Source organism: Sus scrofa, chromosome 16 (genome assembly GCF_054392235.1).
Source record: "Sus scrofa isolate SSC_HxYL_T2T_F1_AM1 chromosome 16, Sscrofa_HxYL_maternal_Yorkshire_Landrace_v2.0, whole genome shotgun sequence".
NCBI lineage: Eukaryota > Metazoa > Chordata > Mammalia > Artiodactyla > Suidae > Sus > Sus scrofa.
In genome coordinates, this window is record NC_139398.1 from 55,039,916 (window position 1) to 55,058,178 (window position 18,263).

Here is an 18,263-nt window from a genome sequence, read left to right on the forward strand (position 1 = left end):
TATTGGTTCATCCATTTAGTCATTAAACATTGAACACCTGCTATGGGCCAGCCACTGTGATAGACTCTGTAAGTATAAAGATACATAAAACACAGCCCCTGTCCTGTGAGGAGCTTATCACCTAGCATCTGGGTAGAGACAGACCTGTAAACAAGTCATTGCAAAACACTGCGATCACTGCTACAATAGAAATATGGAGATGATAAGAAGAGGCACAAAGAAGGCAGCCATCAGCTTTGCTTGGGTGGGCAGAGCCAGGACAGACAAAGTCATAAAGTGCAGGATGCCAGTGGGACTGAGCTTTGCTAGCAAGGAGCAATGTCCTTTCTTTTTTATTTGTGTAACCTTGGGCTTCCTGCCACAAGTAAACTCTAAGGGATTCTATGTGTGCTTCTTAAACCAAGGGGAAGTGGAAATAGGATTTTCAAGGTGCTGAGAACCAGCTGTGTGCTGTACTCTTTGCAAGTACTGCTTTATGATTAAATAAGTTCATCCAAAATAATACTGACTTAGAACTCAGTGAGATAATGCTTTAAGGTAAGAAATGTTGGTTAAGAAATGCATTTACCTACAAGTAACAGAGACTAGCCTACAGTGGCCTCATCATAAAGCCTACTATGTCAGTAGATGGGAGCTGAGGTTATTTCACAAGTTCGAACATATCAGGATGGTGGTCCTAGTGATTCTTGTGGTCCTTGTGACTTATTCCTTATGGTTCCAAGATAGTGGTCCCATCCAAAGCCAATAAGACTCAAGAGCTGATTCTTAATTCTAGATGAAACATGCCTCATCTGGAAGCTTTCCAGAGCACCCATAATGCTAAGTTTTTTTGTTTGTTTGTTTTTTAATTTCCATTTTGTAGTACATTTAGTTCAGAAGGTTGAAGAATTAGGTCAAGATATTGCGTGAGGCTGGGATTTGTACACTGGTCCCTCTGGTACCAGAGTCATTCTTCCTAACACTACTCCTGGCTGTCTTGTTGTCCCATACAGCCCCTTTCTGTCTTGGAGTGGCCTCAGGATTGGCCGACCTGCTTTTCTTCCCTTCCACTGTCATGAACTATTATTTCCACTCAGAGCTTCTCTCCTTCCTGGACACACTACAGCACAAGGACTTCTCAGCTGGCACACAGCTGATTTGAGGGTTTTTAAGGTTTCCTCAGCTAGTATGGAGAGGAAAACAAGCAGGCAGGGAAAAAATAACAAAATTATGGCCTTGCTGAAGCTGCCAGTGAAATGTGAATGGATCTCAGTTCTGCATTCTTGAGGCCTCAGCACTTCTCTCTGAGCCCCCAAATTTTTCAGACTTCCTCCCTCTATACTATGTCTACTATTTCAAATTGCTCCACCACTAGAAACCTTCTTTATTGTTTGTCTACATAAATCCTAGAAATGGTGGATACAGACCTAGTAGGCTGAATTCTGCATTTCAAGAACCCACCTGCTTCTTCCCAGCAGAGGTCACTTCAGGAGAAGCAGGACACTCCATTATCGCAGTGACACCGGTCATCCAGCCCAACTCCGAGATATCAATGAGCACAGGGATGAGAAGAGAAACGGAGGTGAGGGTGAGGAGTGGTGCCACATGCTGGAGGGGCCCCAAGGAGAGACAGCTTTCCACTGGGTGGTGGGAACACTCAAGAAAGTAACGTTGGGGCTACATGAAAAAGTGAGAAGGACTCATCGGTAACAAGAATAGGAAGAGGTTACCAGGCCAATCTCAAAAACACTGCTTCTTAAAAATATCCCAATCATTTGTCAGTAAACCCACAGGAGCACCTGCTTTCCCCTCAAGTGGAGTTTAAAATCATAATATGTACTAATTATCTATATTGCCCCCTTCATGGGATTTCCATTTTGGGGCCAGAATGATAGTTTGTTAGTGCTTCAGGCCTTGAGTTTTAGGTTCTTTTATTCCTTAGTGGATCTAATTTTAGAACATTCCTGTTTGGCTTGGAATTCTTATTTCCATTCCTGTCATTCACTCTCTGAACTGAGGAATTATGTGAAGCTGGTGGTTTTTTCTCTCCCAGATCTTCGCTATCAATAAACAGATAATTTCTGACTTCTGTATCTTCAATATCATAGTCCTATGATTCCACTATGAAATATTCTACTCTGAAAATTCCTGTTTGTCCTAGAATTAAAGATAAACCAAAACCATTCTCCCTCACCTGCACTGAAATATTTTTGACGTAGTAAAAATTTAGGTAGAAAATAGAAATTAACTCCTAAAATTATCTCTGATGTATACTCATGTATAATTCATGTTTCTTGAATTATAAACTTCAAACATGGGGGGTCTTGTGTCATCATTTCTGTTCAAAGGGATATTATTTGAAAAAAAAATTCCATTCCTTTCTGTCCTCCTGTTTTTCTATAACAAGAAGCAATGTGGTTAAAAAAAAGAAATACATTGGGAAAATGAGCCAAGGATAAATCACCTTAAGACCCTTGTTCTTGTTCTTACTAGCACTTTATTAACTTTTATAAAAATTTATTTGTTTTGATTTTGTGATCATTCCCATCTGGGTCCTGCTCAAAAACAGCGGCTGATGTAGAAAGACCTTTCCTCTGAGGCCACAGCAGAGTTTTCATTCCCCAATGAGCTGGAGGAAGCAGATGGAAATGGTCAGAGTCTTTCTGTGGCTGTGATTTGGGGATGTCAAGTTGGGATAAGTACAGCTGCCCTCACTGAGGAAGAGAAACACCCTGCTGAGAAGGGAGTGGAAATCTCTCCCAAACTGGGTATATTAGGGTTCTCCAAAGAAACAGAAACAACAGGGTGTGTGTGAGTGTGTGTATGGGGGTGAGAGAGACAGAAAATAAGAAACTGGCTCACTTAATTATGGAGGCTGAGCTGTCCCACGATTTGCCATCTGTGTGGTGGAGACCCAGGAAAACCAGTGGTATAATTCACTCAGAGTCCAAAGACCCAAGAACCAGAGGAACGAATGAAGGGTGTGAGTCTCAGTCCAAGGGCAAGAGGAAACTGATGTCCTAGCTCAACATTCAGGCAGAGAGAGAGAATTTAACCTTCTTTCACCCTTTTGTTTTGCTCTATTCGGGCCCTCAAAGGATTGATGGTGGCTGCCCACAATGGGGAGAGCCACCTGCTTTACTCAGTCCATCAATTCAAACGATAAGCTCTTCCAGAAATAATCTCGCAAGCACACCTAGAAACAGTGTTTAACCACATATCTGGACATCCTGTGGTCCCGTCAAGTTGACATGTAAAATTAATCATTACACTGGGTCAGTTCCCTTGACCAGAACAGATGGTGGAAAGCCCTAGAATTCATAATTCTCAGAGAGTAGCTGTGGGGAGGCCACCTATGGACATTGGAGAAGTCTTCTCTCTGTGCTCAATGAGAGGGCAGAACTGAGGTGGCTCTTGTCTGTCAGCATGTGGTCAGGAATCAGGCCTTGATCATCCCTCACCCTCACCCTACACTAACTCTAACCATTTTTTATTTTTTGCTATGGAGAATAACAGAATTTGAAGGAGATGGATGTATCTCCCAAACTGGGGGACTTCCATGAACTTTTTTTTTTTTCTGAAAATCACGTTTTCCTACCATCTGAAGTTGGAGCTCAAATGGCTGCATCTGTTTGAGTACTGTACCATCATTGAATAATGAGGAAACTGCTCAGATCATTTTAGGCCACAGCATACACCATAATGCAAACTCACTCAGCAAATGTTCCCTCCACAAAACAAGCCTTATCAACGGTTTTTATATTCATAGATTCTATCTTTTGTTTTCTGTGGATGAAATATGTTTTAAGCTACCAAGTCTGTTCGGATTCAGAGCAGCTTTAAATTATTCACTAAATTTTAGTGTTAGGTAATTGTGCAGGTACCATTGCTGCTCTGATGTGAAAATGTGAAGCGAGTTCAAATATCTCTCTAGGTGTCATCTTTCCAAAAGACATGTCATCACAGTTCATTTGGGGAAAGTCTTGCTTCACGCATCATTATAAAGGCATTCTCCAACTTCTGAGAAAGAAATTCTGTGGAATGGGAGGAGGAAAGAGGCAGGAAAAGAGAATGATTCAGCTGGAAAAGAAGAAAGAAAATAGGGAAGGAGGACGTAATTAGTTATTTGGGAACTATGCTGATTAAGGAGTTAGTGTTGCCAAGAGATAAAGGAATGAAGCTGACAGGAAAAGAAAGGGGAACATACAGTCACAGGGCTAGTGGTTGGAGGCAAAGCAGCGTACAATTCAAGATTTCCAAACTCAGATCCTTCAGGGGCCAGATGAAGTGAAAAAGTGAAGCTGGCCAGGTAGGGCAGCAGTGGACTGGAGAAGCACATGCCTATGGATCTGAAGCAGGCTGCCACCTAGGCTCCATTGATGACTGACTCCCAGGCAGGAAGGTGGACCATATGTGCCATATTTGTGGCTTTTTTTTTCTTAAGAGAATCCATGAATTCATGTTTCTGTGTGAAATATGATTTTCAAGAGTTAACCGATAGAAAAATCTGCCAACTAAAAGTGGCTCTCAAACATTAGTGACAATCTCTGTTTGTTACCACTTGCTTGTCTGCTCAGAATATTTGCAGATGGTTGGATATGAACAATTAGACAGATGCCAGGATGTCTTGCCATTTGTGTTTGTGTTAGTAACTGTATCACCTTAATTTCTTGTTGCTTTCAGAATGGCCCATTATAGAGTATTAAAACTTGTCAATACCTGTTACCTCATTAAACAAATATTAAGAAACCCTACCAAATATAGAAAAAAAACAGAGAAATATATTTGGCCTTAAATTGTTGGTTAATAAAGGCCAAACATATTTAATTAGCCTTAGGAATATGTTAAACAGTCCTGGAAGTGAAACTAAGGAAAGAAATTATGATATTTTTACATGTGTCCTGAAGTCAAATTGCTTGAAAAATCCTCTCTTCTGCTAAGACAATTATTAAAATTGTCATATGGCTCTCACATTACTCTTTGATATTAAACAGGAGCCATTGATCTTATGCTCAAGATCAAGACAAATAGCCTGTCAGATATATTACAGAGACCGAGTTCCACCTGAGAGCTAAATATAGGACATACCTATTTTATTTTATCTAAATGAGATCCCAAGGCGGGGAAAATACTCTCTTAACCTGATTTCTTATTATTTATATGATTTAGGAGCTGGTAGAATTTAACTGAAAGAGGATGCTTTATACAAATTATTGACAAATGTCAATTTGCCCCAAAGAGTCAAGGCCACTTTCAGATAGCTATTTCAGAATTCCCAGCAAAGAGCATTCATTCTGTGATCAGTTTTCTCTGCTTGCAAGTGTAGAACCTACATCAAACATTTCCTTTTACTCAATGTGTCCCTTCCAGACCCAAGATTTTATGTAGCCCAGTGAATCAGCCTTTCTTTTCTTGCCCTTCCCCCTGCCCCTCCCTCCCTCCCTCAAACTGTTGGAAGAACAACTACTATGGCTCTTATAAAGCCCCTTCCTTCTCCCCACCATTGCAGGGGTTCTTTGGGCCCACATCTTTAGAGCTAAAGTGGATGCCATCTAATATTTCTTAGAGCTGTAGAGGCCAATAAGAGGTGCACTCCCCATTTACTGAATAAATAAAACTCACTGTCATTATGGATAGCTGCTACTTTTCAGGATGTGAAGTGCTTCCACAGATATTAAGTCATTTAACCTTTTTATACGACCCTGTGCTGGAATTATTATCCCTATTTTATGTCTGAGGAAACTGAAGCTCTGAGAGGTGAAGCGACTTGCTTTTAGCCACACAGCCCACAAGCCACAGAGGTGGGATAACAAGCCGGGTTTCCTGCCTCTTGGTCCATGATCCTGTTCACCATCCCCACAGGTACTATTCCCCAGCATCCTGTTATTTGTCTTTAAGGAATTTCTGAATAATGAGAGCTGAAATCATGCAGATCCTTCTCTCAGTTGCAAGTAGACATGCATCTCTTGCATTTGTATGCCCTCATTTACCTTCAGTTGGTATTCAGGTGTGTTAGACAGATCTGAGGAATCCAGGTCATAGACAGAACAGCAGAGAGTCCCCAGGAACAAATCCACCATAAGGAAGAAGGAATAATTTCCTTCTTTGCCATAATTTCTAAGAGAGTGGTATTCTAGGTGAAGCATGGCCCTAAAACTCTTTCTACCCCAGGCCCTAGGATGGAACCTGTGGATTCTAGAGTTTTGCAACTCACTTTGCTTCCAGATGCTTCTCCAAAATATAGAAGACATAGCAAATAGTCTTTTTCCTTTTTTTTTTTTTTTGGTTTTTTAGGGCCACACTAGTGGCATGTGGAGATTCCCAGGCTAGGGGTCCAATTGGACCTACAGCTGCTGGCCTACAACACAGCCACAGGAACATCAGATCTGAGCTGCATCTGCAACCTACACCACAGCTCACGGCAATATCGGATCCTTAACCCACTGAGTGAAGCCAGGGATCAAACCCGCAACCTCATGGTTCCTAGTCAGATTTGTTTCCACTGCACCACAACAGGAACTCTGCAAACAGTCTTTTTCTTACCTTCAGTCTCTAATCTGGAGGAGTGATGGGACAGCTTCACTTTCCCCAGCCTCAGGGTACCATCATTTTCCAACTCCACCGCAGCCAGGAAGAGGCAATGGCTGTGATGGTCAGTTCTAGTTCAATTGGCAGTTTTGTGAGACAGTTGGGACCTGGGGCAGCAAAGGCTCAGGCCGGCTTGTTGTGCCAGTGACCAACTAGTGGGACTGTTTAGACACCTACCAGTATTTTACAAAAATGCAACCTCAGGGTTCCTAGAGATGCCTGGGGAAGCTGGCTACAGCCAAGGAGGTGAAGGAATCAGAGATTCCCTCTGAGATCTCAGGGCTAATGCTAAAGGGCTTGGCAGCTGTGAGTACATGTGGTGAAAGGGCAGAGACACTCAGATTCCCCTCAAGCTGCAGCTCCTCATTTGCCCTCCAGCTCTTCCCCTATAGCAGCTCTAAAGCAAACATTTAAAGTTCTCTAAAACCTTCGCAGCTACAAGACTATGCACTCACCTTTCAACTTGCAAGACCAAGTATAGGAGGAAAATTGTCACCAGAGTAACAAACTCAAGTGCTATTATCTCAAGAAAGAATAATTAATGGTATGACGTTTCCAGTTCCCCCAGGGAATGCTGAAAGGATCCCAGGACACCTCTCTGTGCTCTCCATTCCAGAAGCCCCACAGCATTGAGCAACAGTTGTAACTCTGCTACACATTAGACTTCCTGGAGGAGTTTTTAGTAATACAGATACCTGCATTTCACAACCTGGATCAATTACATCATAATCTCTGGAGGTGAAACCTGGACATAATATTTGTAAATCTCGGCAGGGTTGAGAACCTCTGGTGTAGATGAATGAGGCCCAGACTGGTAATCAGTTTAAAATTTCAGCCAAGCTTTCAAATGAGTGATTTTGATCAATCCCCTGACTCCTCTGGGCTGTAATTTTCATATCATTTCTAAGTTTCCTGTAAGCTGCAAAAATGTGTGTATGTACATCAGAGAATCACTTGCCATGGTCATGAATGAGGAATGATCTAAATATCCAATAGTGGATTAACTAAGTAAATAACAATACACCTAGACACTAGGAATACTGGGTAAACACTGAAAGTAATGGTAAGTGGAAAACACAGATTATAAAAATGTTACAATATGACTTTTTTTAAAAAAATTATATAGCTAGATATAACTGTAAAGATATGCATCAAGATCTTTACAGCTCTTCTCTTCTGGATAAATGATTTTCATTTTTTTTACATACCTGTGTTTTCTAAATATTCTGTATTAAATTTTGAGGAAAATTGACTTGCACACGTCAAACCTTGAATATCAGTCTTGAACACAATTGTAAAAAAAATCCCAAACATAATTTTATTTGTCTACATGGCATTCTAGCTTTTCTAACTACTGGGCAGCTATATGCAAAAACCTGATGCTTTGCTTGACCTCTAGGTTACCTTCAAAACTGTGCTTGCTTTAGATCCGTTCATTTTCCCGATTTGGAACTACAGATGTAGAGCGAAAAAGAATGGGTGAAAGCACTTCTCCTGCAGTATTTGTTCTGGGTCCTGGCGGGACTGCCCCCATTTCATTGGAGAGAATAATTAGGGAGGAAACAGGAGCAAGAAATTCAAGAGGACAGAAAGCCAAGAGAGAAGGCTTTTGATCTGTTTTTCTTCCCTAGAGCATCCTGTCATATTTTTTGCCTACGTTGGTGGTTATGAAGATGAAATGAGAGACATCAGTGCAAAGACCTAGCACACTTTTCTGCACACAGATGCTCACTATATTCCTATTCATTCATGCATGCCTTTGTGAAGGGAATAATTTAGCTACTTACCAAGTGTGTGACTTCACAGTGTCCTCATCCCCTGCAAGCCCCAGAATCCAACCCTGAAAAAGCAAGAGTAATAATAATAGCCCCAACCTCACAGGACTGCTGTGAGAATTAAATGACATAACGTAGGTAAAACACGAAACAAAATATCAACACACACGAACACATCGTAAGGGCCAACTATTATTATTATTATGGCACCTTTTTCCAGCATTCTTTAGCCCAAAAACACCTTGTGGTATTGATTAGACTATCGCTGTAATCCAGAAAAAAAGAGACTTGTACAAGTTTATAGCTTTAACAACTGGGGAGGGAAATGATAAAAATAATTTAGAAGATTATATTTTGATTAGAAAAACGTATTTTTTTCTGCCATTTCAGTACTAAAAAAAGAATATTATTTCAATGCTCAGGAATGATCCCTCTGTGGTTTGACACCAAGAATAGAATATTTCATTTCAGAAAAAAATGCCTTAGAGAAATGATGAGCCACTGATAAAGGCAGTTACACTAGAAAATGACTTTGAGTTTAAGGCAAGTTATTTTCTATTATCCGAGTGATTGGGTCTTTAAAACTGTTTTCAAAAGCAACACGATATATGCATATAATATAATGAATGTATGCTGGCTTTTGTTGTCAGACTCAAGGTTCAAGAAAACTAGGACTAGGTAGAGGAAGGGGGAAAAATACTTTGACTTTGATGGTTGCAATTCTTAAGCTTTACGAATCTGAGAACAGTGTAGGCTAGTGGTTCCCACACATGATGCCCACCAGAATCTCTTAGGAAGCTTAAAAAAATATTAGGACTTGGGTAGCACCCTCAGAGATTCTGATTTATGGTGAGGGGGCATGGCCTGGGCTCCAGAATTTATAAAACATCCTCACGTAATTCAGATGTGTCCACAAGTGTGGGAACCACTGGCACAGACAAAGTATCCACCCACCGAGAAAACATGGCCCCACGGCATCTCCCTTCCTTTTTCCTCAAGGGGATATTCCCAGGCTGTGACAGTGGAGAGCAGCCCCCACAAAGGACCCTCTTTTCTCCCCTGTCTCTCCTGCCCTCTGCTGGAAGAGGACAACTGCCCAGAAATAATTTACACCAGCCAAGACCCATGACCAGGTTTCAGACTGTAACACTTGCTGGGCCAGCATCATGCCACCTCCCTTTCTCTGAATTTCTGCCTCAGTTTCACCATTTTCCTTTACCCGAGTCTACATCGCCTGACCAGAAAACTTCCTTTTATGTCCACTGAAGGTTGTCTGCGGGCAGGACTTTAATTCTATAGCAAATGACATCAATAAACTGGGAAACATGTTTCTACCAGGAATTTAGATAGAAGCCAAAGTTTGAATAGTAGCTTTGAAAGATCTGGAGATCAGTGGATGAATGATCTGTGGTCTGAGCTCTGCCCTGTGTATCTGTAGGGGAGTGAAATAAGTTGGGTCAAATCTGAACTTAGCTTTTGAACTAAGAAAGAAGAAAGTCATCTAATCATATTTTCAACATAGTTTAAGTTTTATGGCTTACAATGGAAGTAGTAATATAAGGTTCTTTATTAAACAAGAATTTGAAGTCACAGGTATTCTGCCTCCCAGGCTATATCCAAAGAAGAAACTAGGAAATATACAACAGATGTGGATTATGGACAGAATGAGATTATGTAGAAGAGACTTAGTTGGCCGGGAGTGACAAAAATATCTTTAAGATTTTAAAGTGCTTTCATGATAAGAATAGTCCCATATTGTCCTTAGAACATTACCTGTGTGATATTTTTATCCCTGTGCTCTAGGTGAGGAAATGGAGGATCACAGAGATTCTTGCCCAAGATCACATAGTGAATAAATGGTAAGGCTAGTACTTGAACTCATGACCTCTTGATTCAAAGGCCACTAGACCTCCCCCTTTGCCACCACCAGAAGAACACAAATAACGTCTGAATCTGGTTCAGATTTATTTGGTAATTTATACCTTTCTTGCTTTCCCCTTCATTTTTTTTTTTATAAATACCAGGAACTGCTCTGTTATTGATCATTAATTGAGGAGATATATCAATTAGGGTGTTTGGGGTTTTTTTTTTTTGGCAAGCAAGAGCAGCTTGCTCTAGACATCTTAAGCAAAGAGGAGGATGTTTTGGGAGGTTGTGTGGAGATCATATAATCAAATGCAGAAGTATAAGGTAGGGCTTGGAAAATGGACATGAATCAAGGAGACTGCACAGGCTACATAGCAGAATTGGATTAGCCTGGATGTTGCCCTAGCTGATACTACTGATGGGCACTGTTGTCCCCAAATGAGTCCCAACCATCCCTTCCTCTTGCGTCACACATATAACTTCAGAGCCCTGGTGGGATTGCCCAGCTGGCCATGTGCAGCACCCTGGCAGCAGGGGAGAAGAGGAGAATGGCTGACCTCCTTTCAGCTTTCATAATGTGAAGCAAGACATTGTGACCCTTCAGTACCAGTGATAACAGGGAACCTCCCAAAAGGAAGAAGAGCTGAATATTGGATAGCCAAAGAGGACAAATGTCTCCTGAAGAACAACAATGGTTTAAAAAGCTCTATTTTTCTGTTTTCCTGCAGTGTCAGGAAAAAACCTCCTAAGAGTGGTTTCTTAGGAATATTACAAGCTATTACAAAAAGAAAATGATCTTTATTCATTATTTTAATTTTAAAAAATCTGTGGTTCATGACTCAAAGTCATCAGAGACATCAACTTGCACAATAAGAAGGAAACAAAACTTGGCACCCAGGGGCTTTGTTATTTGCCGTCTCCCAAGCTCAGAGGTCCTATGAGGTTACAGCCTCCTTAGCTTTCTAATCCAGCTCCAGTGCATGAAGAGTCATCCCACACAACAGGGTCACAACCGCTCTAAGCGAGAGTCTGGAAATACCCTCCTTGCTCGTTCATCCATTCCACCTATATTCATCACAAACTTTTCTGCGTGTTAGGTACTGAGGCTTCCAGTACTCAGTTTTAGGATTTCAGAGTTAAAAATTTATAGATCCTGGAAAAAAATACTTTGTTTGTTCATGTGTGTGACGAACCAATCTTTGCATATATGAATTTGAGTCCCCTGGTCTTAGGTATTTTGCAGTGCAAGAATTAGAGATAATCTCATTTTTCAATCCATGTAGTGGATATAGGTATTTAGAAAACCCCTGTAGTGATAACATTGGAGTAGTAAAGAGGTTAATATGTTTAGACAGTGTTAAAAATGTGCATCATCTTGGAAATTCTCCTCCTGCTCTACCCTCTAGTTTCCTACCTGCTAGGTTTCTTCCCCCATTTTGCTACGTGCATATTCACACAACTAATGAATAAAAATTCCTTACTAGTAGGTATTATTTTTAGCAAGAGTCTTAGGTCTTGAAAGGTTTTGTTTCATAAACTTTTTGACATGCTTACTGATTTTCAGAAAAATTAAAAAATGGGAACCTCACCAAAGACAAGTTTACACTTAAATTTAGATGATAAAAATGGAGCTGAAGCCATAAATGGGGAGAGCTGTACATTTACTTAATGTTATCATTGTTTAAATCTTTTTCTGAACAATACAAGCACCACCAAAATTTGTTGTAATATCCTTTTTTCCTGAAGATGCACCTGGGTTGTATCAGCTCAATGTCTGTTTCCATGAACCAAAACAGAAGGAGCTCCCTAGAACAATGAGGCTTAATCTGTAAAGCAGAGAGCAGCAGAATGGGCTTTATAAAAAGCATTTACTCTTATGAGAAGTTGTGTAAATACTTTTTCAAGTGTCAGAATAACAACCTTTTGTTTCAGGAAGTTGAATGTTAGAGCATCTATGTTTACTTTTCTAAGTATTTTGAAGGCCATTTCCATTTAAACACAATGAGTAAAAAGAATGATGATCTAGTCTCCTACTTCACAGAGAAAGTAAAAGCATCAGCTGCTCAAATACCTCTATAAATAATGAAGTGACGTTTCTCTATTCTTCAGTCCCTGGGGGACTACTCTTACCTTTTGTCCTCATCTGACCTCCTCCCTGTGACCCACACTCTCCCTTGCCAGGCCATTCTGTGCTAGTACCTTTGGGTAGCAGGGGGCTTGTCCTCCTCCTCGTGCTGCTGAGTCAGCCTATGTGAAGCCTGACTCACTGATGTTACCAGACTTCCTCCCTCCAATACTGCTCTTGGCTCTTGTGTCTCTGATTTTTTCCTCACAGTTTCATCCTAGACACATACTTGTTGAAACTGGAACTACAGCTCTTGTGCCTTAATTTCCCAAGACACATCTAACACAAAGCTGCTGTTACCAGCTTCTCTCTCCTCCTGCCCAAGCATCGCCTGGATGTCACCCCCGAGGAACTCTTCCATCTGTTGATGTGGTCAGAGAGATAATCATACTGGTTTCTCCACTGGACCACACACATAGCCCCTTTGTTTCTCACCTCTTGAGTGGAACATCATCTCCCACTCATATTCAATTCTTCTTATTGCTTCTGAAATGTCATCAGCCTGTTGCCTTCCCAGCTTTAGAGAGGCTGGTGTGGTTGGTGATACTAAAACTCAGCCAGGATAAAGTAGGCCTTTCTTACCCTGTTTGTATTCATGAATAAAAAAACGTAGAAACCTGCAATCTCAGTTCTAAGACAAATGTCTCTACTTTCCAGATTTCCTGGACTTTGAAGCTGTATTTCGTGAGGTCCAAAATTATCCCATAAAATAAGAATTCTTTAACTTTGGTTGCATATTAGAATCACCTGGAAAGCTTTTAATAACTACTGACTGCAATCCACATCAGTTACATCAGCATCTCTAGGAGTGAGACTCAAGCCAGCTGGGTGATTTCAATGGGCAATGAAAGTTGAGAACTACTGCCCTTAAGAGTAGCAGGGTGAAGAAATACAGAGATCATCACCTGATATTTTTTCTTTCATAAACTTATATACTTTCCAGATACCTGCATTCTAAGAACAATTTCACACCCATTCAAAGCTTTATGGATCTTTATAATTAGGCATATTGAAGTAAAACTGTCTCAAGAAAATATTGGAGGTTACTCCAGTCTTTTTTTCTCATGCCTATTTCTGAGCTATAGTTACTATTACAACAAAGATTCATTAAGCACCTACTATGTACCAGGCACTGAGGATACCTCAGGAAATAAAGCAGATATGGTATAGCCTCATGTAATTTATATCTGCTAGAGGAGACTTGTAATAAATAAGAAAACAAGATAATTACGAAAGTGGTATGTGTATAAAGACTATAAAATAAAAAGATAAAGTGACAAGTGTGTCGATTCCAGAGCAAGGGAAAGGCAGCTGGTTTGAATGGCCAAGGAAGTCCGCTCTGAGAGGGTGACATTTGAGACGAGACCTGAATGGTAAAAGGAACCAGCCCTGCAAAGATCTGGGGCAGAGCATTCTGGGCAGACAGAGGAGCAAGTGCTGAGACCCTGAGGCAGAAACAAACTTGGCAAGTTCCAGAACCTGACAGACTGGAGAGTGGAGAGAGGAGTGGCTTATTTTAGAGGTATTATTTTAGAGCTGAGGCCAGAAGGACTTCCAGATGGACTGAAGGTTGGAGGGGGTGAGGTGGGGGAGGGGGGAGAGGGAAAAGGGAAGGATCAAGAATGGGTCCTTGGTGTTTGGCCCGAGCAGCTGACCGGATGGTAGTGCCATGACATGAAACAGGGAGGTCTAGGAGAGATGCACTTCAGGGGATGAGAGAGCAAAAATAAAAAGCTCTGTTTGAACATAATAATTTTGAGATTCCTTTAGGCACCATTAATATCCATTAGAAGCTAATGCCCATTAGGACAAGTCTGGAGCTCAGAGGAAAGGTCGGGGCTATAAATTTAAATTTGGAAGTCATGGCATGGAGGTGGTATTTAAAACTTTGGGACTGGATGATTTCCTTTAAGGAGATAATGTAGATGGACAACAGAAGAGAGCTAAGGCCTGACAAGTTTAGGAAGAAAGGGGAGACAGGAGGATTGAGGAGGAGCCAGGAATTTAGGGTTGTAAGGCCCTAGAAATCAAGAGAAAACATGTCTCAAGATGGGGTGTATGATAGTGATGCCAAATGCTGCTGAAATGTCAGGTAATAGAAGGACAGAGGGACTAGTGGATTTTGTCACAGAGAGATTCTTGGTGACCTTGATGAGAGCAGCCAGCAGAGCAGTGGGGACAAAAGTCCAGACCAGATGATGGAAGAGACAATGAGAGGTGAGGAAGTGGAAACAGTGGTACTGATACAGGTACCAAGAAGTTTTTTCCTGCCTCGTAAGCATGTACTCATCTCCACCCTGGTTTAGACTGCTGAAGAAGCACATGACTATGTACATTATTTCTGTTGTCAGGGCAAGTGAATGCATCAAATGCCTAACCCCGGTTTGAATGTCATATATTCAGCGCATTCCCTGGTTAGCATAATGGCTGCAAGACACTTGAATTAATGCTTGGGGCAGAGTTGGTTCTTCTCTCACCCCAAACATGAATAACTTCTGGAAAGATGCTTCCTACCAGGATCACCTCTCTAGCTAACCATCACAATAAAAGAGCAAGACATATGGTCAGCTCAAAGAACTATGAATAAGAATTGATTATTAAATGATGAAAAGGCTGTTTAACATAGCTTAGATATCAAATAGCATAAAGTAAGACTTCCTCAAATTCTCACTCATTTCCATATAAAACTTTTAGTTCAACTAGATTTTTCACCCTCCTTCTCTAGCAGATAGGAAAATACACATCTTCCTTTATGGAATTAAATTGTCCTGCCAAAATTTTTTAGGTGGTGGCTACAAGTGAATGTGCTTGGCAAGTTACTGTCAGTGGAAGAGCATAATATCAGTTTTTAAAAAGGCCAAAAAAAATCTAATCTTTTGGAAAAGAATCTTGGGAATCAAGATGGATATCATAAAAAGGACTCAGAGGCTTAGTTGTCTGGGGTGTCCATATAGACAAGCCTTTGGGGTATAGTCATGATTGAAAAAAATTACTATGAAGGTTCTAATTTCGTGGAAAAGGATCATTTGTAACTCTCAGAGTCAAACTAGTCTTGCCCTATGTAGCAAGGCTTTTAGAACTGGAGTCCAGAAGTCTTTTTGGGTAGGTAATGTCCTCATTAAATATCAAGGAGCAGCCAAAAAAGTCACTCATAATCTTGGAGCAGGGCTGCATTTGAAATTAGAAGCTTGCAGTCACAGCAGTAAAAGCAAGATATTTCTGATTTCAGGCAAAGCTCAATTGGAAGCAAGAAGTGATGATCATGGTGAGGAGGTAGAAAAATAAGATAATTCTGAGAGGGACCTTGTGAGCATCAGATACCCTGGTTGGGGAGAGTGTGGAGAAAAAGAAATTGTGTTAACCAGAGTTATTATATTCCTTCCAGTATTCACTGCCATGTAGATTCACAATTTTAAAAATCCAAACATAGGAGTTCTTATTGTGGCACAGCAAAAATGAGTCTGATTAGTATCCATGAGGATGTGAGTTCAATCCCTGGCCTCGCTCAATGAGGGGGATCTGGTGCTGCCATGAACTGTGGTATAGGTTGCAGATGCGGCTTGGATCCTGAGTACTGTGGCTGTGGTCTAGGTTGGCAGCTATAGCTTCAATTCGACTCCTAGCCTGGGAACTTCTGTATGCCATGGGTGCAGCCCTAAACAAAAGCGAAAAAAAAAAATCCGAAAATAAATGGAGGAGCAGGAGGAATATATTGATTCTATTTGCACATATTCCTGCAACTTATCTTTGTTCAAAGAGGGGTTGATTTCTCATCAAGGCAGGGAATATATATCACATACTATACTAGTCAAAACAAAATGTAAATAAAGCATACATGTTATCTATCACAATCACAAAATATCTACATTTTAGCTGTTATAGGTATGCTGTTCACTGACCTTCACTTACTTGAGTCACTAGACTAAGGGAAGGGCTTCATTTCCTCTGTAAAACCTCCTTGCACGTTAGCAAGCATCTTCTAATATGTACCATGGACTTCTGCACCACCCCCATCAGTAGAGTTTTATGCCTATCAAGAGTCAGTTTATATTGGTGTCCAAACATGTTCATATTTATACTGTAATTTTGACTGGTAATCTCATGAGACAGGAAGGGCAGAAAGAGAGCTGTTAGTATAAAAAATGAGTAGCTGAATACTTTAGAAAGTGACCCTAAAAGTGAGCCGATAAGATAAAAATATTATCCAGTTAGGTGTGGACAAGAGAATTGTAAAAGGGCATAAACAATCATAAAATTTTAGGGGAATCCTGTAGTTGGTGTGCATCACAAGTGTCTTTAAGTTCTTTCTGTACTTTAAAGAAATTGAAACTGGAAACTAGAAATGTTTAATGAGGTGTGGGGTTTTTTTGGTTTTTTATTTTGTTTTGTTTTTGTCAGACAGAGAACCCATGTCAATGGATCCACATTCAAAGAGAAGACTTTAGCCCTTCATCGGAAAACTGGTAGATGACTGTAAAATTATGTCTCAGATTAAAATAACAGTTTAAGATAGAGTTTTTTCATGATATCTGGATGGCTTTTGTTAACAAGTCCACGAATAACAAATGCTGGAGAGGGTGTGGAGAAAAGGGGACTCTCCTACGCTGTTGGTGGAAATGTAAACTGGTACAACCACTGTGCAAAACAGTATGGAGCTACCTCAGAAAACGAAATATAAAACTACTGTATGATCCAGAAATTCAAGTCTTGGGCATACATCCACACAAAACTTTCCTTGAACAAGATGCATGCACCTGTATGTTCATTTCAGCACTATTCACAATAGCCAAGACATGGAAACAACCTAAATGTCCATTGACAGATAAATAGATTAAGAAGAAGTGGTATGTATATATACACGTGGAATACTACTCAGCCATAAAAAAGAACAAAGTAATGCCATTTGCAGCAACATGGATAAAACCCGAGACTCTCATTCTAAGTGAAGTAAGTCAGAAAGAGAAAGACAAATACCACATGATATCACTTATTTCTGGAATCTAATATATAGCACAAATGAACCTTTCCACAGAAAAGAAACTCATGGTCTTGGAGAACAGACTTGTGGTTGCCAAGGGGGAGGGGGAGGGAGTGGGATGGACTGGGAGTCTGGGATAAATAGATGCAAACTATTGCATTTGGAGTGGATAAGCAATGAGATTCTGCTGTATAGCACAGGGAACTATATGAAGGATGATAGAGGATCATGTGAGAAAAAAAAGTATATGTATGTGTGACTGGGTCACTTTGCTGTACAGTAGAAATTGACAGAATACTGTAAACCAACTAAATGGAAAAAATAAAAATTATTTAAAAAATAGAAAATTAAAAAAGATAGTTAGAGCTGACTTACTAACCACCCTATTACCAGTCTCAGTGACACTGGGTAAGAGAGTTTCTACTATACTTGCTAGGAATGTTCATTTTGGAGTCTCTAAGCTGCACTTCTCACCAAAAGCTTGGATAAATCATTTATATTTAAGAGAGTTATCTTACAAATATGTTAGCCATGAGTTTTTCTCAGGTCTATCCCTGGGTCTAGTCAGATTCCCAGAAAGCTACATCACAGACAATTTTGCTCTAGATTATGATGGAAATTCCTTCCCAGAAATATATTAGACTCTTGACTTATATCAAGAATCCATAAAAGATATGATCATTTGAAGAATATCTCTGCCTGGTCTGTCAAACTGCTATCTAAGCTTTTCTGATATATTATTCAAAGCCTAGCACATGAAGAGCCACATGAAAACTTTACTCAGGGTTAAATGCCTGAAGGCAGGCACATGGGAAGAGTGGGAAAGAGGAAAGGAAGAAGAGAGAAATCACAGGCTTGGACACAACTGTCTCAACCAATTAATTATAAAGCTCCTCTTTCCCTCTGCTTTAACATGTTTTTTTGTGGATCTATAAATGTTAAAAGTTGATAA

The 18,263-nt window shown here is 40.4% G+C and overlaps 2 protein-coding genes across 7 annotated transcripts in view; one reads left to right on the top strand and one right to left on the bottom strand.

The window, feature by feature from the left end:
* The window catches only part of SREK1IP1 (SREK1 interacting protein 1), a 469,058-nt gene that overhangs the window by 225,853 nt on the left and 224,942 nt on the right, over positions 1-18,263 (bottom strand). For all 4 annotated transcript variants that reach the window (XR_014831456.1, XR_014831455.1, XR_014831454.1 and 1 more), the window contains exon 4: positions 8,355-8,407. Coding sequence is in view for 1 of the 4 variants with exons in the window: in XM_021076777.2 (XP_020932436.1) it covers positions 8,379-8,407 (29 nt within the window). In the remaining 3 variants the exon portion in view is untranslated. The remainder of the gene's footprint in view (positions 1-8,354; positions 8,408-18,263) is intronic.
* The window catches only part of RGS7BP (regulator of G protein signaling 7 binding protein), a 103,753-nt gene that overhangs the window by 16,619 nt on the left and 68,871 nt on the right, over positions 1-18,263 (top strand).